This window comes from Trachemys scripta, chromosome 5 (assembly GCF_013100865.1).
Source record: "Trachemys scripta elegans isolate TJP31775 chromosome 5, CAS_Tse_1.0, whole genome shotgun sequence".
Lineage (NCBI taxonomy): Eukaryota > Metazoa > Chordata > Testudines > Emydidae > Trachemys > Trachemys scripta.
The window spans coordinates 52,386,985-52,414,113 of NC_048302.1; the positions used below are offsets into that span (position 1 = coordinate 52,386,985).

The 27,129-nt window shown below is 39.2% G+C and overlaps 1 protein-coding gene across 7 annotated transcripts in view; it reads left to right on the forward strand.

The window, feature by feature from the left end:
* GAB1 (GRB2 associated binding protein 1) overlaps window positions 1-27,129 on the forward strand; it is a 134,677-nt gene that overhangs the window by 71,261 nt on the left and 36,287 nt on the right. For 6 of the 7 annotated variants that reach the window (XM_034772401.1, XM_034772403.1, XM_034772402.1 and 3 more), the window contains exons 2-3: window positions 11,367-11,661; window positions 23,995-24,208. In XM_034772401.1, coding sequence (XP_034628292.1) covers window positions 11,367-11,661; window positions 23,995-24,208 — 509 coding nt within the window. The remainder of the gene's footprint in view (window positions 1-11,366; window positions 11,662-23,994; window positions 24,209-27,129) is intronic. The other variant, XM_034772404.1, reaches the window with a different exon arrangement.

Consider the following 27,129-nt stretch of genomic DNA (forward strand, 5'->3'; position numbering starts at 1 on the left):
CCAGTTTACCTTTTCTATACCAATCATTATTTCGTGCACCTTTAAGTCCTCTCTTAGTCCTCTCCTCTATAAAATAAACAATCCTAATCTTTTCATAAAAAGAAGAACAGGAGTACTTGTGGCACCTTAGAGACTAACAAATTTATTTGGAAGAAGTGGGCTGTAGTCCACGAAAGCTTATGCTCTAATAAATTTGTTAGTCTCTAAGGTGCCACAAGTACTCCTGTAAAAAGCAACAGAGGGTCCTGTGGCACCTTTGAGACTAACAGAAGTATTGGGAGCATAAGCTTTCGTGGGTAAGAACCTCACTTCTTCAGATGCAAGTTGCATCTGAAGAAGTGAGGTTCTTACCCACGAAAGCTTATGCTCCCAATACTTCTGTTAGTCTCAAAGGTGCCACAGGACCCTCTGTTGCTTTTTACAGGAGTACTTGTGGCACCTTAGAGACTAACAAATTTATTAGAGCATAAGCTTTCGTGGACTACAGCCCACTTCTTCCAAATAAATTTGTTAGTCTCTAAGGTGCCACAAGTACTCCTGTTCTTCTTTTTATGAAAAGATTAGGATTGTTTATTTTATAGAGGAGAGGACTAAGAGAGGACTTAAAGGTGCACGAAATAATGATTGGTATAGAAAAGGTAAACTGGGTGTTCACACATACCCTTTCTCACGAGGAAAGAGCTTGAATGACTGGAACTTGAAGCTAGACAAATTCACACTGGAAATAAGGCTTTTTAACAGTGAGAATAATTACCCATTGGAACAACTTACCAAGGGTCGTGGTGGATTCTCCATCACTGACAAATTTTAAATCAAAGTTGGATGCTTTTCTACAGGATCTGCTTTAGGAATTATTTTGTCAGAATTTGATGGCCTGTGTTATGCAGGAGGTCAGACTAGATGATCACAACCATTCTTTTCTGGCCTTGAAATCAATGAACCTAAAAAGGGGAACATAAAATGAAAATGAAAGGCCACAAATTTCAAACTAATCAAAGGAATTAGTTTAGTTGATCATTTGAACTCATAGCCGCTAAATACTGAGGTCAAGAATTTAGTATACTGGAAAAAAACCCCACCAGGATTAGACATTTCTGTGGCTAAGGTAGATATTTACAGATACATTAAATAATGTATAAATGGATATAAACCCTCAGGCGTCAAGGCACAAGGCAATCCCTAATTTCCTGGGATTAGGAAGAATCCTCTCCTATGGGCAGATTGTTCCATAATTGTCCACTACAAGGTTTCTTGTACCTTTCTCTGAAGCATCTTGCATGGGTCACTGTCAGATACAGCATATCAAACTGGGTGGATCACTGATCTGATCTGGCCTGGCATGATCATATGTTCCATATACCTAACTCATAAATCAGAGGATTTTCCTGGTTTCTAGCTTCCACAGAATACTAGCCTTCAGGTTCATTTGGAAAGATGAAGAAATTACCCTACTATTAGCAATGATACAAATTGAAGAGTAACTTTGCACATGTGTAGTAGGAAACTTCCCCTCCCTTTACTGTTATACTAGCCCCAGATCTGTGGAGTTAAGAGATGATATACCCAAATTATTCCTGTGCAGAAATCCCTATCCACAGAAGAGCTGTGGCATCAAGACTTCTATGAAAAAATATGTACTCTATAGTTAGCATGTTTTATGATCTTCAGAATAGCCTGGAGTTAAGAATTTTTTATAAATATCATGCTTTTTTGCAAATTGTTTAGAGACCCAGTGAGGTTTTTTTTCATATTTTAAACCCACCCCTTATATATTAAATCATTCTAAATCTTACAATTGCTGTTATTTTCAGTCCATTGTGTCTACTTCCTGTTGGTCAAAGGTTATTAGGATAGGGTGGTGTATGTATAGTGAGATGGAAAGCTGACAGCAAAAAGAAAGCTCTGCTTATTTTGGTGTAGACACAACTACAGAAATGGCCAGGACATTGCTTGGATTTACTGAAAACACAGAGAGGTAAACTGCTCCCAAAACTGACATAAGATGTTTTTATTTATTCGTATGGAAAATTTAATGAGGTTTTAAAAAATACATTCTCCAAGGAAAGATTTATATTTTCCTTAAGTTAATTTTTCTTGTCTAGAAAGGATGTCATTTTTGTTTGGTATACAAGTTAAAGATTTTATAAGAGCTATTTCTTAGACATGAAAGTAAATATTCAGCACATTTGGTAATTTTATACTATAAGATGGTTTAGAACACCATTTATACTTTTCTAAGAGTTAATACTGCAAATACACAATCTTGTTCTGATATATTAAGTCAAAAGAATGTATATTTTAGTATAGTGCTGTTCTAAAATGCATAATTTGTCTTGATATGGCTGGCCATTGTCTGAGAAACTTATCTATGTTGCTGTTTGATTGTTCAAACAATAGTATGGCTCTTGAGTTTTCCTTATAGTAAAAATAAACTTATACTGAATATTCCTAAACAAACATTTAATACTTGAGGGATTGAGTTGTCTGCTCTCAAGATCTTCAGTGATATGATCATGAGCTCCTATGTAGGTTACTGTTACACGGTTGTTATGAGGTTTTGCTTTTAGACTAAATTTCAGTTACTAGAGTGGTTGTTGGGTGAAGGGAAGAGAAGGGTGACAATAAAATGATCATATGTAGTTATTTGATTCTGTAAAACACTTGATCTGGTGGCTTGTTTGACTATTCTTAGAGAGGCTATAGACTATAGAAATGTTTTGTTAGTTGAATTGATAAGTTAGTATGGGTACTGTTTTATCAACCAAGTATTGTCAAATGAGCTGCGATTACATGGAAGCTTTTTTTTTAAACTTTAAAGTATATTAATGTATACATCAGTTATTAAATGTTGTGTACTCTTGATTCTCTAAACTGGTCTCATTCATTTTATAGCTTTTGTTTCAGTATTTGAATCTAAAAGAAATAGTCTGTTATGCCTTGGAGAAGGATTTTTTTAAGGGCACCATCAAGTTGATATTAAGCAGTTTCAAAAAAAATGTATAAAAACAGTTTTAGATATTGTGCCTGTTCTGAAGTCCCTCTGCTTGTGTTTTTGGTCTTACAAGCACATTTTTATATAATTTTAAATGTCTTGTTTCTTCTTGTCTGTGTGAGGCTTTCACCCAAGGACAAGGGAAATTGACGGACTATCCAGGCCAGTAGTGAAACTGAACATACACAAGATGCTGTAAATGTACAAGTAAATGAACTGGAAACAGAGAGATTTTCCCTCAAATCTTCCAGTTAAAAACAGTGCCTAAGATTACTGTAATGCTAGTAAGTAAAAAGTAAGATGTGCGATGAAATCCCGGCTCCACTGAAGTCAGTGGCAAAACTCCCATTGACTTAGATGGGGCCAGGATTTCATCCAGGAGTTTTAAGTTAACCATGCCCCTATAACACCCAAACTTCAAATTTTTTAAATTAAACCATTTTTATGTGATCAGGCATTGTTGCCTCTCCCAATTACTGCATGTTCAAGAATTTGACCTTGGTACTCTTAGTAAGTCATGCTGTTGCTTATTCTTTGTGCTATGGTAGTGCTTAAAGGTCACAATCAGCATCAAAACACCCCTGTCCGATGCAGAATACAGTCACATACCAAGGGACAAGTCCTAGCCTCAACAGCTTCCTGTACTTTTTTGGGGCCCAGCACAACGAGTATATTAAAAGGAGGAAATATAAGGATGAAGGTAACTAAACTAAGCCAGTTAGGCATCTCTTTCACAGCTGCAAGATTTATGAAGGTATGAAATACTTTTTAAAATAAATCAGCTATTTCCAATTTATGCACAACCAGACTGTAATTGGTTGACTGATTGCTTGTAGGCATTACAGCAGAGTTGGATCTCGAAGAGGAATTGGAAGGAAGGAAATGTCATGGCCTTAAATGTTGATTCAGGGAGGACTTTCCAAGCATAGAAATAAATGCAGAGCCGGTTGTGGGAGAAGATGGCAAATGGGCAGAGAAAGCTGGCATCATTGGTGGAGCAGCAGTCATAGGAGGTGGCATAAGAGACAAGAGAGTCAAGTAAATTAGTTGGGAGGGCAGAGATGAAAAGGCCTTAAAATTAGGGACAAGAAGCTTAAACTTGTGTTGAAAAGGGAAGCCAGTTGAGGAATTCAAGGAGGGGAGTGATGTGGTCAGAGTGGTGGTAAGGACGAGACTATATTAGCACCTGCATTTTTGAAGAAGTGTGATAGGAGGGGTGTGTGTGTGTGTGTGTGGGAGACCAGACAGAAGGAGGTGAGCACTTGGAACTAGAGTGGTAGGGACAGAAAGGAGTGACTGTATTTTGAAAACATTGTGGAGGAAGGAGCAGCAAAATCTGAAAACCACCTAGATGGGCAGGGCAAGGAAAAGGCACCCATCCGCCGGATTATGAACATGAGTGATAGGGACAAGGGTGCTGTCTTCAGCAGTAATGGTGTGGTCAAGGGAGGGCAGACCAAAAGCTCATTTATGACCACATTACATTTCTTGCTGACAAGACCTCCAGGAAGAGATGATGTTGGATAGGCAGGTCGAGATGTAGAATTGAAACAGATGGGGACAAGTCAGGAATGGTAAGGTAAACTTGCAAGTGATTAGAAAAATCATGATAGTTTGAAGGTTGTAAGTGGGCAAGATTGCCCAGAAAGATTATATAGACTAAGAAGAGAAAGGGTGGCCTTGTGGTTAGAGCGTTGGCCTGGGATTCAAGAGATTTGGGTTAGATTCCTTGTTCTGCTACAAGCTTTCTGCATGACTTTGGGTAAATCTTTTAGTCTCTGAGTCAGTTCCCCATTTGTATGAGGATGATATTTCCCTATCACACAGGAGTGTGTGAGGAGAAATGCATTAATGTTTAGGAGGTGCTGAGATTGGGGGTCTGGGGTATATAGGTAAGTAAATAGATAGAGGAAGGGCCAAAGTCCTATGCAACCCCATGATTTTTGAGAAGGAGGGTGTGGATGTGGATCAGATGACACAGTTATAACCTGTTTGCTAGACTTGGTTGGGTCTGGGGATGCCTGCTGTGGATCCAGCAGCCTGGAAGCACAGGATGTTCTCAGGGCTTTCGGGCTTCCAGCCTTGGGAGCCAATTGGCCTGAGAGTCTGGAAGCCCTGGCATCCCAGGCCAGTTGCCTAGAGGCACATACCTTGGGAGTCCTGGAATCACTTGATTAAAATTGACATGAGTCTCCTTAGTTTCAGTCAGCAGCTGTGGGATTCTGAGGATCATATTTTGTTTCAGAAACAGTCTATGCCAGTGTTTCCAAAATTATTTTTTGTATGTGTGTGAAATTTATGGTTTGTGGGAAAATTTTGGTGTCTTTCCAAATCAGAACTAAACTAAACTTAATAAATATCAGAATTTCCCAGGAACTGGAAATCTTGAGTTTTGGCCAGCTCGCCTGTTAGCACAGTTAGACTCCTAACGTAGATGGGATTTAAGGAATGCAGTGCAAAATTAAAGTGCATGTAAAAACGATGAATTTGTAGTTTTAGGCTTGTTAAAATGAGAGATATCCTTACACAGTGATAAGATAAGTTTCTTCTAATTTTTGCCTTTTCTTTGATGCTTTAATGAATAGTTCAGTATTGATTTATTTATTTTAGTTCAAATGATTAAATATAAATTCTGACATTTTGCTTGCAGTAAATATGCATGGAGGTATTGTTCTGCTTTATTTTCAATGTTTTCTTTTGTTTATTTAACAAAGCTAAAGTTAGAACTAGCAGCACAAGACTAGAAAATGGTGACAATAGTTTGAAAACAGGAAATTTAGCCTTGTGTGTATTCGGAACAGATGATCAGGATGATAGCCAGTAGAGTGGAAACTTCCACTGAGACTGTTTTTTCCTTATTTTGCTCAGTTAGAAAAGATGGTGCTTCCTGGAAAACAAGTCTTAAGTACTTTAAAGAAAGTAGTAATGCATCCAGTATTTTCCTCACTTCACATTTACTTTATTTGTTTTTCATAAATTTGTTTACTCTCTCAGCATTATTACTAAAAAGTACAATTTTGAGATAATTTAAGGTCTTGACAATCCACCTTTCACAATTACTGTTTAAGATGTTTATACCTGGATATTTGTGGAGGTTTTATTCTCCGTTGCCGTGTTTTATTTAAAAATTACATTTAAAAAAAATAGGGACAGTGGAGATGCATCAGGAAAATGAAGCTGCATATCCAAACTTCTAACTTGTGTTGCTACAAATACATCACTCGGGGTGCGGGAAATCCCCCCCCCTTCTCTCCCCCTAGGGACACAGTTATAGTGACCTAGCTCCTGGTGTAGACAGGTAGACAGCGCTGTGTTGATGGGAGAAGCCCTCCTGTCAGCACAGCTGTTGCCTCTTGGGGAGGTGTAGTACCTACACCAATGGGAGAATCCTGCCCATCGGCATAGGTAGGCAGCGTTGTCACTGAAGCGCTACAGCAATGCAGCTTTGCTACTGCAGCCTTGTAAGTGTAGAGAAGCCCTAAGTGATGCTGTCTTCCAATTTTCCTGATACTGTGGCATGGCTGAATTGCTTGCTTTTAAACCAGCAGTACTCAATTTACATAAAATGTGCAACAGATAAAATAAAAAAGTGCTTTCTTCTCTTCCTCCATTGGGTTAAAAAAAATACTCAACTTCAGTATTCTTTGGTTACAACTCTCTGAGTGTGCCCAGGTCTTAAGTTGCCATGTAGCTGCTAATCACACCTTAGAGTAGGTTTTTAAAAGTAGTCTATCTCCATAATTTTGTTTTGTTGTAATTATATTTAAAAGTTTAGAAAGACTCCTGAATTATATGATTTTAATACTTTAAAAAAAAACTATACTTGATAAATACCTAATCTGCAGGCAGTGTGTAGGAACCAGACATGCAATGTAAATAAACATATTTTGCATTAAAAATAAATTAAATAATCCTAGGGAAGGAATATCATTTTCCCTCCTAAAATATCTAACGTCTGTCTCATACCAGTATTGGTTAGGATTTGGAAAAGTGAGTTTTAAATCAGATCACACTGTAGAGTTGCTTATTTTTCTCAACTGTTTTCCAATACAAGTTCAGCTGCATCTGAATCACTTTTATCAATGCAAGCAAAGTCACGTTGTTTAGAGTGTATTGTTTATTAAATAATTGAAGAGACAAAGCTTGGGTTTTTTCTGAAATTTCATTGTGGCATAACCCAATTTTATATTTGTAGAGGTTTTGTAGGATACAATGCATGTTACAGATTGTACAGCTGTAAAATACGATAAACATTCTTCAAACAAAAATACCCAAAGGGAAAAAAAATAATAAAGAAGGATATATTTATATAAATAGTTATTCTCTCTCTCGCTCTCACCTCCACACAGCCCCTTTCAGAGACTTAGTTTGGGAAAGCAGTTATTGAAGAATCTCTCTTCATTAGTTGTTAGTCAGTATTGTTGGCTCAGTGAGGCAGTATACAGCTTTCACTAGGGTGACAAAGACTGAAATGTTAAAAATAGAACAAGCTTTAAGAATCCTAGATATTTTCAGATAACAAAGAGTGATTTATGTGGGCTCATTTTGCACTTTCACAAAACATAGAGAAGCTTTTGTACTATGATTAGCAAGGGTTCTGATGTCAGTTCTCTTGTCTAGCTTCAGGCTTTATTCTGCTGCTAAACTGTGCTTTGTACTGTAACCCAGAGAACCTTTGTATCTGCCTTATTAATGTGTAGTTTATGGAATTGCTTTTTTTTTTTTTTAGTTTAATCTGTGCCAGTTTCAGTGAGTGACTCATTATATGACTGAAATAAACATTCACATATTCACTTTGCAAAAATTCTTCAAAAAAAAAAAATAGTAGCAGGTGGTAGGCTAAACTCAGTGTTTTGAGTACTTAATAGTTGGTATTTTTTAGCATTAAGGCTGAAAACAAGTTCCTTTTAGATTAATTTATGAAATTGGAGTAAAAGTCATATTTCACTCTTTAATGTTGAATAGGGCTTTTATTAGTGATAATATGAACAAGTTTCACCCCCTAACACAGAACTAGACAGAAACTCCCAAGCTAGGCAAATTTCATTTGTACCAAGCGATTTGTGTTGCATAAATCTTTAGGCAAGTATGTTGGGGTTTTTAGAGATTATTTCTTCAGATGAGATTTTTAAAAAGCAAAGACATAGAGGATAATTCCAGTTTCTGAAATAGTTGCAGCTTATAGTATGTTTTTCAGAACTAATTATCAATTAATTATCAACCTTGGAGCCTTTCTGTATGGAAAATATCTAAGGCTCCTGTTATGCTACTTTCTAAGCTGTTGTTTTTCTGGCTTGATAGAGATGTAGAAAGCAGCACAAAATTTGTCATCTTTTCAGAGCAGTATAGCACAATGCATATCAATTCTGGAATTTTACAAATTTTAATACATAGCATCTACTTAAGGTGTTTCATTTGTTTTTTTTCTGTCAGTTTTAATTCTTGTACTTTGTTGTTTATCCCGCTCACTAACTTGCTAACGCAGTGAGAAAGGTGACCTGAGAACTGACTTGAATTGTATAATTCTGCATTTTAAGGCTGAATATCTATGATAATGAGCACAAAATGTATGATTGTTTGTATAGAATTGCGAGTATAAAAATCTTTTTTCAAACTCAGATGATTTTTAGGACATGGTGGCTACTGAATATGCCACAAATTCCAGTTTAAATGTCTGGCATTTTCCCCCTTCCCTAATTTCTGTATTATCTTTCCATAGTAGCTTCAGCTTGATACCAAAAAAGGTATCCACGCTTGACAATGAGTTGTTTGTGAGCACCCACTGAAAAGCTGACTATGCTGGTTCTGAGCCAGAGCTATAAGATGGCAGCACAGTTTTGATTCCCAGGCCCCAGTATGTTTCCCCCCACTTAGTTTGAGGTAATAGGTTACATTTACACTTCTCAGGAACCAGCATGAGTTGTTTTCTGCTCCACAGCTGGTTCCATAAGTCCAGTCTGAGAAAGTTTTGATCCCAGAGGTTGACAGATGCATATGGATATGTAAAGGACACTACAAGTCTCAACACTTCCTTTTCACCTCTTGTTAGTGTGGTAGTCTGTCTTCCTGTCACTGTGTACTCTGTAGAAAATATGAATGGATTTTTTTATGATGGATTTTTATACTTGTTTAAACAACCTAAATGCAAACTTTAAAAGAAATCATTTTGGCAAGGGGAAGAGAGTTTTTGGTATGGAGGAGAGTTTGCTAGAGCCATCCCATTCACTTTCTTTGAGCTCACACTTTGACTTATAAATAGGAAAAAAAGCGGTGGAGATAGAGTTTATTCCTTCCATGGCTGTGGGCCTGATCCTGCAACCTTAACTCAACGTAAAGGCAATGAGTTCTTACTCCTAAAAGAAGACCATCTGTCTAGGTTCTTATGCCATGTCTGTTGCCCCGATATCTGAGCACCTTAATTAAAGCAGGACTAGATCATATTTGTGGAGGCTTCCTCTCCCTAAGATATAGTGACCCATATCCCTAGTTACAGCTAAGGAGCTCAATGGGGGTTAGGAGGAGAGTGCAAAGGTAACTTAGGCATTCTGCAGTCCTGAACCAACTGTGTGCAAAGTGTGGTTCCCCGGCATGAATTAGCATGTTCTGAGGGCTGCTCTAAATCTGTGGTTCCCAAACTTTTTACTAAGGTGACCCACCAACTGCCTTTTGTCTTTTTGGGGAGACGCCTTTGCATAATAATAATTTTGTGTGTGTAAAATATAAATTACTGTTCACTATTTTTTAACTTTTTAAAAATTCAAACATGAAAGAAAAACATAAACTCATGTGCTTTCTGCACTGCTAGCACCTCCCCTCTCCCAGCCCTGTCCCTTTTTGTGGATAGAGAGTTCTGACAGGGCTCCTGCTACATCCCTGTAATTGAGGAGGTCATGCCTTTAAGTGAGAGTGGAAGACATGCTACAGCAAAGGAAAACACAAAACAGCCCTCCAGTGACCAGTCTCTGTCCTGGGAGAGAACTGGCCTCTCAAAAATCCTTGTGTCTGGGGAGCCTAATTGAAACAGACACCAAACAGTACAGATCCCCCTCCCAGCAAGGGGGCTTCACAGTCCAAGTTTTCACCTGCATCAAGATGAGGAGAGCATCCCTGGCCCAGCTCCCAAGCCTGTTGCTCAGCTCCGCCTAGTCCCCATGCTCTCACTCTCCCAGTCCTGCTTGCATCTGCAGCCCCAGCTGGCTGGAGAGACCTCGATGGGGGTGTTCAAGAGTGGGCCTGCCCCGCACTCACCCTGCTCTGGCAGCTTCTGTCCTGCAAGGATGGGCCTGGCTTCCTGCTCTGGGCATTGTGACCTGGTGGATGGGGTTGCAGCACTACTTAGGTTTGGACCAGACTACTTCCTATCATGATGGAGGGGTAGCCAGGCAAACCTGGGCGGTGCTGTGACTCCATGTGCATGTTGCAATGTCACTTGGTTGGTGGACCTCTCAAATGTGTGGCCTGGGGCAAAGAACCCCCTTCCCCCACTTCCACTGTGGCCCTGATAGGAGGAGTGCTTCTGGGGCTCATGGAGAGTGACATGGGGGAGCAGTGATAATCAACTCACCTACACTCTTCCTGCAACCCACTGGTGGATCAGGACCCACCATTTGGGAAACACTGTTCTAAATTAAACTGGATGTCCGTAGCCCCAAGGCACTGATAAAGTAGTTGGGGTTGGTGTAGGAGTCGCAGTGCCTGGACTCAACAAATATATATATTCATGAACATAATTAAATGGGTTTTTTTTTTAAGTTTAAAGGAGAAAATCCAATAATTTACAGTGCTGTAAAGGGTTACCAGCTAATAAAGTGGCTCTCTTTCTACAAGAGTAGCTATCTTAAAATACTACCATTTGATTAACCTGCTTTAGTCACAAGATTCAGAGAAACGTGCATGTATGAATGAGCATTATGTGTGCTATGAAAGCAAGTAACTATTGAAGATAAAACAGCATGAAATTAAGAGGACACTTTTAAGTACCTAAAAATATAGGTTGTTTCTTTTCCTTCCTGTGCCTGTATTAACTTTCTTTGGAAGTTCTTTTTTTTCTCTTTTCCTTAATTGGATTCATCCTTTCCCATTTGGCAAATATCATCTTACTTTTTAAACTTATTCTCTTGAACAAAGTCTTAAATATAAAAGGAAATATTTTTTTAAAAAGGTCACTGCCACCAGTTTGCAACCTGATTCTCCTCAGGTTAGGTTTTTTGGAAACAATTTGAAATATTTATTGCATTGTATTCAACCTTTTTTCTTTCTTTTTTTTCTTTACAATGCAGTTCCAGTAGTGGAAGTCACTGATAAATAGGCATAATTGTCTTTAAAATAACATCATTCTTACATTAATGTTTCCCTTTTCCCCCCTACTTCTTAGGCATGGAAGAGGAGGTGGTTTGTGCTTCGCAGTGGCCGTCTAACAGGAGATCCAGATGTGTTGGAGTACTACAAAAATGACCATGCCAAAAAACCTATTCGTATTATTGACTTAAACTTGTGTCAACAAGTGGATGCGGGATTGACATTTAACAAAAAAGAGTTCGAAAACAGTTATATTTTTGATATCAACACTATCGACAGAGTTTTCTACTTGGTGGCAGATAGCGAGGAGGAGATGAATAAGTGGGTTCGCTGTATTTGCGACATCTGTGGGTTCAACCCTACAGAAGAAGGTAAATTTAGCATTTTTTTTCCTGAGCAACACTGTTATGTCACCTTACAAAGAAGTATTTAAAGATCAATAGCTATTTTTATAACAAAGAGAAAATGCATTATATGCAGATATATGCATCAGATATGTAGCTCTTTTACTATTTAAATGAAATAAATGGGACAATGAGATCTGTAGGGTTTGTTTATTTTTATGACCTAGTGCAGTGGTCCCCAAGGGGCGTGCCCCCTAAGGGGGCACGGAGGAGCATTCGGGGGGGCATGCGGCGGGGCCCAGGCCAGGCCCCAGGGGAGGTAGGGAGGGAGCGCCACCCAGCCCCACTCTGGTCGCAGCTCTGCTCTGCCCGCAGCCCAGCTCTGCCCTCATTGCCTCTCAGCCTCTATGCTGGCTCTGCCTCTAGCCAAACTGAAAACCACTTCATTTGATTTTGAGGGTTTTTTCCAGTGGTTTTAAAAAGAACATGGAGAAAAATTCTGAAATGAAATATTGAAGTGTTTTGTTTCAGAAATGCTTAAATGAACTGCTCCAACATTTCCAATTTTTTTTCTTTATACCAAGCAATTAGCCAAAATCCACCCGTATTGTTTCAGTTGAGCCAAATCAGCATTTTTCAGCCCCCCCCCCTCAAAAAAAAAATGTTTCCCAGCTCTGCACGTGCTAACCTATATGGATGTGTATATAGTGAGGTTTATAGGAACTATATTGAATCATTTACTCCAGACACTAATATGGAATTAGGGTAGAGCTTTTTGGTAAAAGGTTTTTTGTGTGTGTGCATGTTATGTGTTTGCTGGGGAAGGGAGAAGTAGACTAGATCCTCATTTGGATTCTAAGGCTTGATAGTCCTGGATCAGTTTTCTACAAACATAATTTCTTCATACTTCAAATTTCATACATAGCTTTCCTAGTTCGGAATAAGGTACTGTTGCATGTTTTATGGATGTAACCTTGGCCTGCATTGCCTAAGTGCAAAATTTAAATAGCTTGGAAAATCAGCAACTGTTCATCCACATGCATTTTCAGGATCTGATTTTTACAAGGTACGTGTCTCTGCATCCACGTATTAAAGAGTAGCTTCAAATCATATACACTAGTTACATTTTTATCCCAGCTAATGTATAGATTATTTTGGGATGTTAAATAGAGGATAAATTACATCTATGTACTGTCAAACCTTCCTCTTCCTTCAGAAAATAAAAAGTATACCAATGTTACTACTTTCCTATAGCATGACTTACATCCTTCCCCAGATTGGCTGAAGGACTTGATATTATGTGATTTGCTCCATTACCAGCCCTTGCTAGATTAAGGGTTGAGGGAAGGCTTTGCTTTTGTCTGCTCCTCTTCAAATCAATTCCCTTGACTTGAAGGGGGGCTGGGTCAGGCCAGTGGTATGTTGTGCTGCCAATAGGCTGCCTCATCATGAGAATGTGATTTTTGTTGTTGTTGTTTTTGTATTTTGAAGATTAATTTGGGGGTGGGGAAAATATTGTTCTGGTGGGGGGAGGGGAAGGATTATCTCAGTTAATCACTATGTTGCTCCTTCTATGCTATCTGGTAGCTTTACTGGAATATCTGTGGTGCTGGCAGGCTGTTGTTTTCTTTCTTTTTTTCCCCTTTGACTTGCACAGGAGTGTTTCTGTGTGGTGTTCCAGTGTAGGCCTTCCAAGCAGAAATGATTTATGCACGTCGTCACCATTCATTTAGGAAAATTACAACAACTTCACTTTGTTATTTGGACAATGAGCAGATTGATTCATGTTCCTGAATCATCAGTGTCACAAGCTGTTGAATCTGTGCAGATTTCTGAGAGCAGAGTTAAGGAAGCAGTACAGTACAGCACAATATATTGTAGGACAATTTCTTTTACAGGGATTTAGTTGTCAAGATAGAGTTTACATATACTTTCAGTTATTTTGGATTCCTGGTGAGTCTGGAGTTACCAAGAAATAGATATTCAAGTTGCCTAACAATCTTAAATAATTATTCCTTATAATTAACAGAAACAGATTGGTGGGTGTTTAATGTTAATTTCTACCCCATCTTCAGATGAAAGTAGTTAAGTGCTAATTTCCAGGATTCTATTATATCTAAAATGAAAATGGGAAATGGTAATGCATAAGGGTTTATTTTAGTTACTTTTCTATGAAACTTTATACTGTATCTCACATGTTCAGCAGAAAAAGTACTATATGTATTTTAACTATTTTGAAGTAAAAAATAATAAAAATGAAAATGCAGGTTACCTTTAATTTATAGGCATTAAAGTTAAACTTGTATATGAATCAGAGCTTTACTACATACAAACAGTATGTTCATCAGCCTATTCAACTAAATAAATGTACAATTTGTTTTTTATTTAAATTTTCTGCAGGTTATAGGATTTACTTTATCATGTTAAGGTTCACAGATGCATTATGATTAGGTACTTCAGGTTGCTTGCAGCTAGGTGGGGACAGTCAGTCACCAGCCTCAAGGGAATGCCCTGAAGTTCCTTCCAGTTGTATCGACTTCCGCAGTGGCAGGCAGCCTCAGATGATGTTGTTGTTGTTGTTATCTATTTTTGTAGTTGGTTAATACCTAAGAGCCCCAGTCATGGATTAGAACCCCATTCTGCTAGGTGCTATACAAACAGAGCAAAACCAGTCCCTTTCTTGCAGAATTTACAATAAGACAAAAGACAACAAGGAAACAGTGAGATAGTACTAGTCAGCATGGTGGGCATGGTCTCAGCACTCCTGCAGCCTAATTGTTATCAAGATTTTTGTGGGCATCACAGCAAAGGGAGGGATTTGAAGGAGGAGAATGAGGGAGCTTTGCAGATGTTTATGGGGAGCTCCTCCCACACAAGGGGCAGCATGGGAGAAACAACAAAAGTGTTTGTTTGAAAATTTAACCAATGGACACTGGAGGCTGGCATCTTTGGCTGATTGGAGGCAGGAGTTGACATCTTAATGGCACATAAGCAATGATAGGTGGGGATAGGTCATGAAGGACCTTGAAAGTGAAGACAAGCAGTTTATGTGTGATGCCATAGAGAATGGGGGAGCCAGTGGAGGGATGTAAAGAGAGGAGTCACCAGAACAATGATGGTGTTGTCCAGTGATAGAGAAAGGAGTAAGAGCTCTGTTTTGTCCATCTTGATTGTAAGCTGATTGCTGTATGTCCACAAGGAGTTGTTACAGAAGCCAACTGTGATTATAATTTGAACATAAGAAGACAGGTCTGTAGTAGAGGTAGATCTGAGAGTCATCAACATAGAGATATCAGTAGAATTTGTGTTGGCAGACAAGATGGACAAGCACAAGTCCATGGGGCCAGATCTAATGCATCCAAGGGTGCTGAGGAATTGGCTGATGTGATTGCAGAGCCATTGGCCATTATCTTTGAAAATTCGTGGCGATCGGGGGAGGTCCCGGACAATTGGAAAAAGGCAAATATAGTGCCCATATTTAAAAAGGGAAGAAAGAGAACCCTGGGAACTACAGACAAGTCAGTCTCACTTCAGTCCCTGGTAAAATCATGGAGCATGTCCTCAAGGAATCTATTTTGAAGCATTCGGAGGAGAGGAAGGTGATCAGGAACAGTCAACATGGATCCACCAAGGGCAAGTCATGCCTGACCAACCTGATTGCCTTCTATGATGAGATAAGTGGCTCTGTGGATATGGAGAAAGTGGTGGATGTGATATATCTTGACTTTAGCAAAGCTTTTGATATGGAAGTATGGATTGGATGAATGGACTAGAAGGGGGACAAAAAGCTGGCTAGATTGTCGGGCTCAACGGGTAGTGATCAATGGCGTGATGTCTAGTTGGCAGCCGGTATCAAGCGGTGTGCCCCAGGGGTCGGTCCTGGGGCCGGTTTTGTTCAACATCTTTATTAATGATGGGATGAATTGCACGCTCAACAAGTTCGCAGATGACACTGAACTGGGGGAAGAGGTAGGCTGGAAGGTAGGAATAGGGTCCAGAGTAACCTAGACAAATTGGAGGATTGGGCCAAAAGAAATCTGAGGTTCAACAAGGACAAGTGCAGAGTCTTGCACTTAGGAAGAAAGAATCCCGTGAACTGCTACAGGCTGGGGACCGACTGGCTAAGCAGCAGTTCTGCGGAAAAGGACCTGGGAATTACAGTGGACAAGAAGCTGGATCTGAGTCAGCAGTGTCCCTTTGTTGCCAAGAAAGCCAACGGCCTATTGGGCTACATTAGTAGGAGCATTGTCAGCAGATCGAGGGAAGTGATTATTCCCCTCTATTCGGCACTGGTGAGGCCACACCTGGATTATTGCGTCCAGTTTTGGTCCCCCCACTACAGAAGGGTTGTGGACAAATTGGAGAGAGTCCAGCGGAGGGCAACGAAAATGATTGGGGGGCTGGGGCACATGACTTACGAGGAGAGGCTGAGGGAGCTGGGGTTATTTAGTCTGCAGAAGAGAAGAGTGAGGGGGGATTTGATAGCAGCCTTCAGCTACCTGAAGGGGGGTTCCAAAGAGAATGGAGCTAGGCTGTTTTCAGTGGTGGCAGATGACAGAACAAAAAGCAATTGTCTCAAGTTCCAGTGGGGGAGGTCTAGGTTGGAAATTAGGAAACACTATTTCACTAGGAGGGTGGTGAAGCACTGGAATGGGTTACCTAGGGAGGTGGTGGAATCTCCTTCCTTAGAGGTTTTTCGGCCTGGCTTGACAAAGCCCTGGCTGGGATGATTTAGTTGGGGTTGGTCCTGCTTTGAGCAGGGGATTGGACTAGATGACCTCCTGAGGTCTCTTCCAACTCTGATATTCTATTATTCTATTCTAAGCTTCCCCAGGGACGATGTGTAGAGGGAGAAAAGAAAGCGACTGTGGGATGCTGTTTGGTGGACCCCCTTACCCCTCCGCCCCCCGAAAAGCTGGAGGGGGATAAGGAGGATCCTCTGACACACCGAAGGAGTAATTAGAGAGGTAGGAGGAGAACCAGGAGAGGACAGAGTCATGGAGGTCATGGGGGAGGACAAGATATCAAGAAGAACATGGTTGATGGTTATGAAGGCAACTGACAGGTCAAAGAGGATGAGGATGGTTCTGAGCTTTGGCTAGGAATAGACTGTTATAGACTTTTTGGTGAAAGCATTTCCAATGGAGTGCAAGTGGCAGAAGCCAGGTTGGAGAGGATCTAGGGTAGAACTGGAGGAGAGGAACTCCAGACAGTGACTATTGGCAATGTGTTTAATGAACTTAGAGATGAAGGGTATAGGGCGATAGGATAGTATTTAGAGAGACGTGGCGGGGTTTTAAGATGAGAAACGAAAGCATGTTTGTATTGTGAAGGGAAATAACTGGAGGAGAGTGAGAGTTGAGGAGAAAGATAAGGGAGTGGGAGAGGGTTTGAGGAGGGAGTCAAAGATAGTAAAAGAAGATGGCTAGGATTGCAGACATGGGATTCAATTAAAGTGGAAAAGTAAAGTTGCTTAGTTAGGTTAGAAACTTGGCAGAATTGAAGGAGGAGAGAACAAATTTGTAGTGGGGGATGTCAGCTTGGTCACAGCAGTTCTGTCAGAGATGTTCATCAGCATAGGAGCAGGAACAGAGAAAAGTAGATAGGCTGAGCCAGGGCTGGCAAGGCAGACCTGGCGATAGCAGAGAGAGGGGCGAAGGAGTCCAGGATATATGAAAGTGAAGCATGGAGACAATTACCAACCATACCATGGAAGAGAGGAGAGGGATGAGAGCAAATGAGAAGTCATTGACATTGATGGAGTGGGAATCACAGAAAGGCTAGGTATAGGGCAAGAGGAAGAGAGCAAATGGGTGATGCTGAAAGAGACAAGGCGATGGCCAGATGGAGAGATTGGAGAGAGTAGAGTACAACATTTCTCATAGCCTAATTACAGGTATTTTGGAGGAGGCTGCAGTGGGTAAAAATGAGTCCCAGAAATACACTACTTAGAATCTAGTCTGAAAAGGTTTATCACAGAACCACAGGATTAGACGGGACCGGAAGGGTCATCTAGTCTAACCTCCTGCCAAAATGCAGGATATCTGTTGATTGGCTAACCTTTATTGCCAAATACACATCCTACTGAGCAAATATGAATCTGACATATGGAAGAATGTCTATAACTTAGCTGATTTCTTTTCCTCAGAAATTATTTAAAATCTTGACTGATTGACTTCATTTTCCAATCTTATCAATTGGATTTCCTCTCGTGCACTAAACTCACCTTAAATAAAAGGATTTTTTTAAATGGAAGAAAAGTTGATTTAGAAACTGTGGGCATCAATTCATGGGATCCTTTGAGACATTAGCTACAGCAGTAAAAGTATCTCTGTCTCGGACACCCGAAACACAGTTGGATCTAGATATCTGGATTCCAGTGGGAGATGCAGCAGTAGATGGCAAACCTGCCCTATGACTGAAGCAACCTGTCTTTTTGGAAAGGAAAGCTGAAGCCCATTTTAGTAAAGGAAAAGAAAAGTAAGCCTGTATGTCTTTCCCACCCCACCCCCCTTCTCCTTTGCTCAGGGAATCCCAAGAAGGATCTTCTAGTCTAGAAACTGGTCTCTGTAAAGATGTCTGCTCAATATAATGTTTAGAAAAGAAAATTAACTATTTATGTTGGAAGGTATTAAGGAGTGCATAGAGAATAATGTAGGAAAAGGTTAATTGGCGTTATAGGAGTCTGTTGTGTCCTTATCTTACAAACTGCGTCCTGCTTTGGTTGTCTCCTCTCAGAAACGTTGTAGTAAAAACAAGCAAAATAAATAAATAAAAAACCAAATTCTCTCATCCAGCAGATAGAGACAAGGAAATTTATAAGTTCATATGATATGAACTTGTGCCATACAGAGACTCTTGCATTGTATGCTTCAGTTCTCGGCATTAAAGTTACATTGCATTATTATTGTATTTTAATAATACTCAATACAACAAAGCCAGTCATCCTCCATGTCCAGTTCTTAAGTCTTTTACACTATAACACCATTTTAAAGACAATAGCAATAAAAGTAACCAATTAAAATATTTATTTGAGATGAAGACTGATCTGTAAATCACTTTTCCTCATTCTTAATTGTGATTTTAAAACAAACAAACAGAAAACTAGGGTTGAAGGTTTTAACTGAATAATACATCATCAGTTTTCAACATTTCACTCATTTTGTGACTTCCTTTAAAACAAAACACATACACACTTAGTGCCAAACCCCATTAAACTTCTCCTTACCTCCAAATTTGACCATTTTTCCCCATGCAACTTTTCAGTTGTATTGTGTTTTTAACTTAAATAAACGATATAGGGAGGAAGGAGGCTAATGGTTATACCTTATCTTGTGTTTTGTGAGAGTGCCTTCTCTGAGTTGAGAGAAAGAGGAGAAATTTTAAACTAAAATGCTTTGTTATTTTTCTTTTTTTTACTTAAATGGATAGCCAAAAATGCAGCATGAAATTATTCAGTTTGCATAATATGAACACCGAATTTGAGAAAAAGTAAATACTGAAAGTCAGAAATGTTAACTATAACATGATATAAACTTAAGGGCTGTCAGTCACAGTTATAGGTGTTTCACAGTAGACCAGACTCTCCTAAACATAAAATAAACAGACAACTGCTAAATTCTTTTGAAAAAGAGGACTAAATGTAACTTGATGAGACTGAAAAAACAAAATAAGCTTTTGAAATGTACAGTTCTTCAAAATTAGTCATTAAAAAGTCAAGAATGTAAAGTTTTTATTTTCTTTTATGATTCTACACAAGAGCTGGTTGAAAGGCAGAGTTTCTACTATGTGGGAAATTGTGAAAATCTGAAAAAAGTTGTTCTGTTTCAGAACCAAGTATAAATTTAGAATTTCCCGTGGTGGGAAAAACTGGAAAAATATTTGTTTGGAAATAATCCAGATGTTTAATTTCAAATATTTCTAAACAGAATTGATCCTGGGCACCCAAGCTTTGCAACTCTCAGCTCAGCTGTGGCTCCGAAGTTTACTAGGTTGCCAGTTCCACGGCAAGGAGCCCAGAAGCCCTGACAGCTCCAGATTGAACCTGGGTTCTTCAAATTTTCAGGCTCCCAGCTCCATGGCAGGGAGCCTGGAAGTCTGGGGAAGTTCATGTGGTGAGACTGCCCTAGAGGTGTGGCCCCTGGAAGTGCAGGCTCCTTAGCAGCCTGCCAGAGGAGCTGGCAAGAAAGCAGGTAGGTTTCCAGTGGAATCCTGCTTGTATTTTGTTGGAAGTTCGCTGAAATGGTCTCACTGGAAAATTCCCGACCATCTCTGTATTACACTCTTCACAGAAGAGTATGTAAATATAGGCTGTATTTCATGGATGCTATGTTTACTGTCTTGACTCATATATTGATAGTTTATGTAAGGGAGCTGAAAACCTCCAAGGGTGAGTGGGTGACTCAGTTTATATTTATACAGGTTTTTTGACTGAGACATTTATTAAAGATGATGTCCTTGATTTGAAAACAGACCTAGAAAACTAATGCAAGAGGAGAGGGAGAAATTGATGTTGGGGTGAGATAGAGGAGCTAAAGCATCCTGTGTGTCAGGATGTGATTTATATTGTATTAGAATAATACTGCAGAAATGATTTCCTTTATTATAAAATATTAGTTCTTTGGAAGATAAGTGATTTAGTGAAGTGTCTTAGTACTTTGAGATTATTTGACATTCATTTTTCCTTTTGCATACTGCATTCTAGGGTGGGTGGAGAGGTGTGTGTGTGTGTACACGTGCATACGCCACCACAAATTCTTGAGTTTTCTGTAGCAGTGTGTACTCTGTCTATGTATCAGACGTGTCTGATGAAGTGGGCATTCACCCACGAAAGCTTATGCTCCAATACATCTGTTAGTCTTAAAGGTGCCACAGGACTCTCTGTTGCTCTGTCTATGTATGCTCTCATATGACTCCATCTCCATAGTTTGTGTTGGAGTTGTTCAAGATTAATAGATAATTTGTCTTTTAAATCATTTTAATTAGAACATCTACATAGTAATAACTGGATTGAATGACTCTTCTCTAAGAATTGTAGAGCCAGGCAATGGCTTATCTGTTGCTGATTCATGCTTACAATGGGAAAATCCCATTTTTACTTTCCAGTAGTTCTACCTACATCCTATGAAGAATGCTTTCTCATACTCTAAATCAGCACAATTGACATTTTATTAAATCAATATTTTTAAAGGCTCTCATAACCTTTTATATTCTGCTCACATTATTACATACTTCAAAAAAGTGGTGGAAAGTTCTACTGTACTCATTTGCAAAGTACACTATATTAAATAATTTAGTTCATACATAAAAAAGGCATTCAAACCTTCTAGATTATTCTCAGCATGCAGACATCAGCAACATTGTAAATAACCAAAAGGATGAGGGAAAACCTTTCATTATTCTTGGTTGCAAAATGTCCTTTTAACCATTGTTTAAGTTTCATAACTACTTTGTGTGTAACTTTGCTCTTATACCCAGCTTTATATTGACCAGACTGACAAACACTCAACTGGGTGATGCATCTGTCCACTGTTACCAACCAGCGAAAAAATAAAAATACCCCTCTCCCCCCAACTTGTCCAGTTTAAAAAGCTGCTTGTTCTAGCTGAATACAGGAATACTAAGTGAAATGGGATACTTGTTGTGCTCATGTGTATGATAACTACACTGAATGCTTTTCCAATTCAGTTATTTCAGAGCAGCTCTGGTGTCTGAGCTCTGGGAACAAACCAAAAGATTTTGAATGTTTTTTTTTATTAGCGTGCAGATGGACTAATCTGTTCATTCAAAATGAACCAAGATCATTATTAAAGCTCATTAAAATCATAGTTAGCTGCTAGGCTAAACCTTGAACATCAGGTTCCAAAGTATATTAAATGGCTAAAGAGATTTTTTGAGTGTTTAAAAATACGAAATTAAAACATTGTTTACTTTATCAGTACTGAAAACAATTATTAACAATACTAAACTCATGCAAGGCAAATTAGAAGTACCCTTAAGATGAAGAAAAAATAATTTTCAGCCGAACTAAAACTTTTGTTTCAGAGTAACTCAGTCACTGTTTAAATCATACATTGGTTTAAAATAACGATTGGGGATGCACTAGAGCATGCCACGCATCCACATCAGGATAGATTTCACAGCAGAGGTTCATAAGTTGAAGATATTAATGGTTTAGTGCTCCACCCACCCCAAATACCAAGCATATATTTGAGTCCAGTGTGGTGTTAAATGGCCAAATAAACATTTATGGTTGGCCCCTTTCATTCTAATCTCAAGGATTCAGCCCATTTCTGAATTCTCTTGCCATTCCCCTGCAAGGGGGAATGAGAGTACATGTGAAGGGTCCCTGAGTTCACAAAGATTTAAAGACTCCTCTTCTTCCTCCAGTCAAATAGGGTCCACCAGTCATCTCCCAGACTTCTTACTCGTGTTTTCTTCTTGGAACTGGTCACTTGGAACCTATTATCTGCACTGGCACTGAGAGTAGCTTGGCTGCACCCACACACACGCTGCTGGTATCTGCCTTCTGTCAACCTACTAGGTTCTGCTGATCGCACATCTGTCTCTGTGTCTACTAGACATGTCCGTCTTCCCTGTAAAGTTCAGGGACATCATACTGGATTTTCTTGTGTGTGATTACAGTACTACCTGTGTACAAAAAGATCCTAGCTCATGTCTATGAGGGTTTTATGTACAGCAAGGATAAAAAGGTGGGCCACAGAGTCCATCGCCTCTCTTCTCAGCCACCACCCCACAAGCCTGGCTAATGAAGGAGCAATCTCTCCTCCTTCTCCTCTGCACAGACATGTTGTCTGTGTGCATTCTGAGCTGTCATGAAGGAAGGAGAAGGGAAGGCTCTGGAGCAGCTGAGCCTGCACCTTACCTTCCCCTCAATCCTCCTCTTGTCAGGATTACCTAGACCTTGTCGATCCACTCCAGCATGTCTTGGGAATGAAGAGAATTTTGCAGTTGTCATTTTAATACAGACATCAGGGAATTAAGATGTTCGTTGCATTGTGAAATGTGGAAAACTAAAATGTGTTCATATAATGTCTTTGCAGTTTCTAAACAGGAAATGATCATGTCATATTCCCTTTTTTAAAAATTCCTTAGAAGTTGAACCTTATTCAGAATTATCATTGAACACATCATCATCATTTTGGGAACATCCCTTTATTAAGCTGCTTAGTTTTGTGGGTTAGCCTTGTAGGTTGCTGCAAGGTTAATGGATCGGTTGCATTGTAGGGTAGTGAATTAATTAGAACAATGCTAATATTCAGATACTGTTGGCAAGATGTGCAAATTGCACTTGCAGAGTCTTGTCGTTTAACAATACATAAATTAAGCATGGTCCAATAATTTAAGGAAATGCAACAGTTTAATTTAAAAACAGAATCAAAGGGTTAAAGGTTTATTGCTATCTGATGCTGCTAGCATTTTTAGACTGCCAGACAAAATGGTGTGTGTGTGTGTGTGTGTGTGTGTTTCTGGAGAAACCAAAGAATTTAAATTTGGCAAGAAAAGACCATTCACAAATGGAAGGGGGAAAAGAATTATAAAGAGGAGAGATGGGACAACAAAAGACCCACCTGGATCTAACATTGCAGCACAATAATAAGAGGTGTAGCAGGTCAGGATTGGATAGCAATAGAAAGCCTTATTTTGGAATCTAGCACATTTCACAGAATCTTGTAGGCAACAGTGAATATTCCATAGGAGCAAAGCCTTTTTGTTTGTTTTGTTCATTTTTTCCTGTTTCTTTTCAGTTTTGCCTAGTTTCTAGTATCAAATACCAAAGTGACTGGGATCAAGGAAAAATACATTGAACACAGAATAAAATGCGGAATCATGCATCCATAACAGAATTTTAACCTGTGAGCGCTTGATTGTTGTTTTAAAACAGATTTGTCTGCTTAATTGTTGCATGGTACCAGTCAGCATCTTTGTTTTGCTTGTGGCCAGAAAAGTGGGTGAAAAATCGTGTTACAAGACAAACCTCTAGTTTCGAAGGGACAGTCAGGCGAATGATGACATCTGGAAAAATCTGAAGAATAACAGGGTCCCAAGGCATTTTTAAACGGCCTAGAATGAAGGAGATCCTCTTCCACGCATAAAATTTGTACATCGAATCAGACAAAATTATCTTCCATATGGAGTTTTGTTTAGAAATATTTTTCTAATATCCTGCAGACCTGTTTTTGAGTCAGAAATTATTGTGATGCTGAAATTGGCTTAAATCTGCACACTATCATGTTAAAATTAATGTTGTTGTTTACCTTCCAATGACATCATATAGTTTAAAGAGCACAATAAACTATGAAAAGAGCGATTTAACATCTATGTGCTTTTATGTCATAGATGCTGTGAAGCCACTTGGCAGTTCTTTACAAGCATCTGCTGAATTACCATTAGCAGTCAACACTTCACCACCATCTGTACAAGCAGAATCATCCCTACCTCCTCCATATCAACTAATTAACATCCCACCTCTGGAGTCCTCATCTAGCCAAGAAGATCCTCAGGATTACCTATTGCTAATAAATTGTCAAAGCAAGAAGCCTGAACCTACGAGGTAAATGGGTGTTTTCATTTTTTTTGCAGTAGTCGTTTCATTTGTATAGACCAAAGATGGTTATTCCTGCAGAGCATTTCGGTATATTACATAATTGTTTTTTGTTGAAGTCATTCAGCAGTCAAATGCACCAGCCTTGATTTTTTTTTACCCCAGGCGTTCTCAAACTGGGGGGTCGGGACCCCTCAGGGTCGCGAGGTCATTACATGGGGGGGTCGCGAGCTGTCAACCTCCACCCCAAACCCCGCTTGCCTCCAGCATTTATAATAGTGTTAAATATATAAAAAAGTGTGTTTTAATGTATTTTGCGGGGGTCGCACTCAGAGGCTTGCGATGTGAAAGGGGTTGCCAGTAAAAAAGTTTGAGGCCACTGCTTTACCCCATCACTTCTGCTCTTCTCCGTATGTTTTGTGCTTGAATTTCTTGTTTTAATAATATGAAATGGTAGCATCAGAGCCAGCGTCTTTGGTTTGTTTGTTTGTTTTTTTCTAAATTATTTAAAATATTTGCTGATAAAATCTACCAGACTAATAGTCCCGGAGACCAAATATTTCTGTATATCTCGGGAATTAGGTGCAACTTGGATAGCAAAGATGGATCCTTCTTCTCACCACTTTCCATTGTGTCTCAAGCCAGGTCTAAGATGGAGAGGTAGCCTTTTTAGTACCTTGTACTTCTACCATGACTATCAAGGAAGCCAAATTACTAACAGTTATAGTGGTGGCTCGGTGATAGGGATAAAAATCAACTTGGACCTGTACTGAGATCACCAACTCATTTAACACAGGCTATCAAGCAGCCCTCAGATGATAAGTTTTTGGCTATTACTGACCTGGATCAAATTCAGACAAGAGATCTTGTGATGAGAGAGAATTTATCTTGAACCATCCAGTCTCTGCATCCTGAGTTTTGTGAACTGTTAGTGTGTTTTGAATAATATAGAAAAATTATTATGATCTAATTATGTCCAATTTAATATTAAATAGATTTACCCACCCTGTTATCTCTCCTAAAGAGTAGGAAAACTGGCAAGTATTTTTAGAATATATATATATATATATATATATATATAAACCTGAGCAGCTCTGGTAACTGATGTACCCAAGTAACCGCTCCTTCTCATTTTAAATGGAAATGTAATGCTGCCTGTATAGGAGGATGTAATATGTAGTGGTAAATATCCAGGAATTATTGCTTTGTTTCTCAGAATGGTCCTTGGAAAACATTAGAAACCTCTCAAGCAGAGATGCTTTGCTGTAACAATTTAAAATAATGGTCCCTTGTGTATTTCTAGAGAAGCTTGCTCGTTATTCTCTTGATTGCAAAGGGGCATATTTAAAGGCTAAGCAGAGGTCTATGAAAGTGTTTTTGCTGAGTCTTCCACATATTCACTTAGAGCAATACCTTGTCAATGATTGTGACTGTCTGCCAAGTTTCTGTGTTGCTGTGCCATGCATTCTGGAGCATGGCAGAGTAAGGTAAAATGGTCCTGGGACCAGAGGAGTATTTCTTAGTCGTCTTGTTGCTGATTGCAGCCAACTCCCAAAATATCTCATTTAGGGCAGGCAAATAAGCCTGCTCTCCTCCAGTCCATGGAAGATGAAGGTGGTGGGCAGCCCTCCCACATCCAAAACAATGCTCGGAGTGGAGGGTGCCCACTGGCTAACTCCTAAAATATTAAAGGTCAGAATGTCCACAGTGTCTTGCAACCTGAGGGGAAGGAATCTGTGTAATATGGAGCAGTAGTAGTCGCTCTATATTGAGTGTTCAAGCTAGTTCTGTATTATAAGCATTAGACATTCCACTACTAACTTCCTCATTCCCCCCAAAAACCCCAATCTTTCTGAAATATGTCACATCTCTTCTGAGGGTAAAGATTTTCTGAACAGTTTGATTTTAAAAAATAGTTTTAAAGGTAGCGTTTTGAATATTTAGCTGTAGTTTACTTTCTAAATATGATTCTAATCTCTTTTTGGCTCATTGTCTCGCCAGAACAGCTTGGCCTAGAAACTCCAGATTGGTTTCTTTAATTGGCCATGGTGACAAGATGTCTTCCTCAGCATTTCAAGGGGTCTAGTTGTGGTAGGGGCAGGTAAAGAGTTGTGTAAGTGCTATGAAGAGCACTTTTTAGAAATATAAATTGAGCATCTTCTGACTCCAGTTGCTGAATGGAGCCAGAATTGAGAGCATGGGTTGAGGTGGGAGACTGGGAACAAATGTGGAGGAATAGGAGTCTGGGAGGGACCGTGGAGAATGGTAGGGGATTGAAGGATGTAGCCAATGAATTTTGTTTATTATTCGTTTATTGTGTGATGTTATGTCAACTCTATTTAGCATACAGTGATTTTTATATATATATTAAAAAAGTGGTAGGATTATAGAAGTATAAGATTGATCAGTAGTTAGAAGGGATAATTTTGTTGGAATGTNTATATATATATATATATATATAAAAAAAAAAAAGTGGTAGGATTATAGAAGTATAAGATTGATCAGTAGTTAGAAGGGATAATTTTGTTGGAATGTGAGGGTGGAGAGTGTATGAATGAACTGCATGTCACCATGATTCCCTGATGGGGAAGGTCTGGATGAGACAGGAGGGGAGAGATATAGATAGCGGGCAGGATGCAAGTTGGACATGGAGAGGGGAAGATGAAAGAAAAAGGTGCTCAGGGAGCTGTGGTTCATTATTTTGCGGGATATGGAATGTGTTGAATATATGGTGTTTGAAGTTGAGTATTTGAAGACCTTGTTGTTTGGTCCGTTATAGTGCGGCAGTAGCACCATGAATAGTTCAGGTTGAGGTAAGCTTGCTGTTTAACATTTAACTGTTTGTCTTTATTTTATAAAATATGTAATAGTGTTACTGCAAAATAATGTTATATTGGCGTTTTAGCCCCAACTCAGCAAGTTAGTGAAGC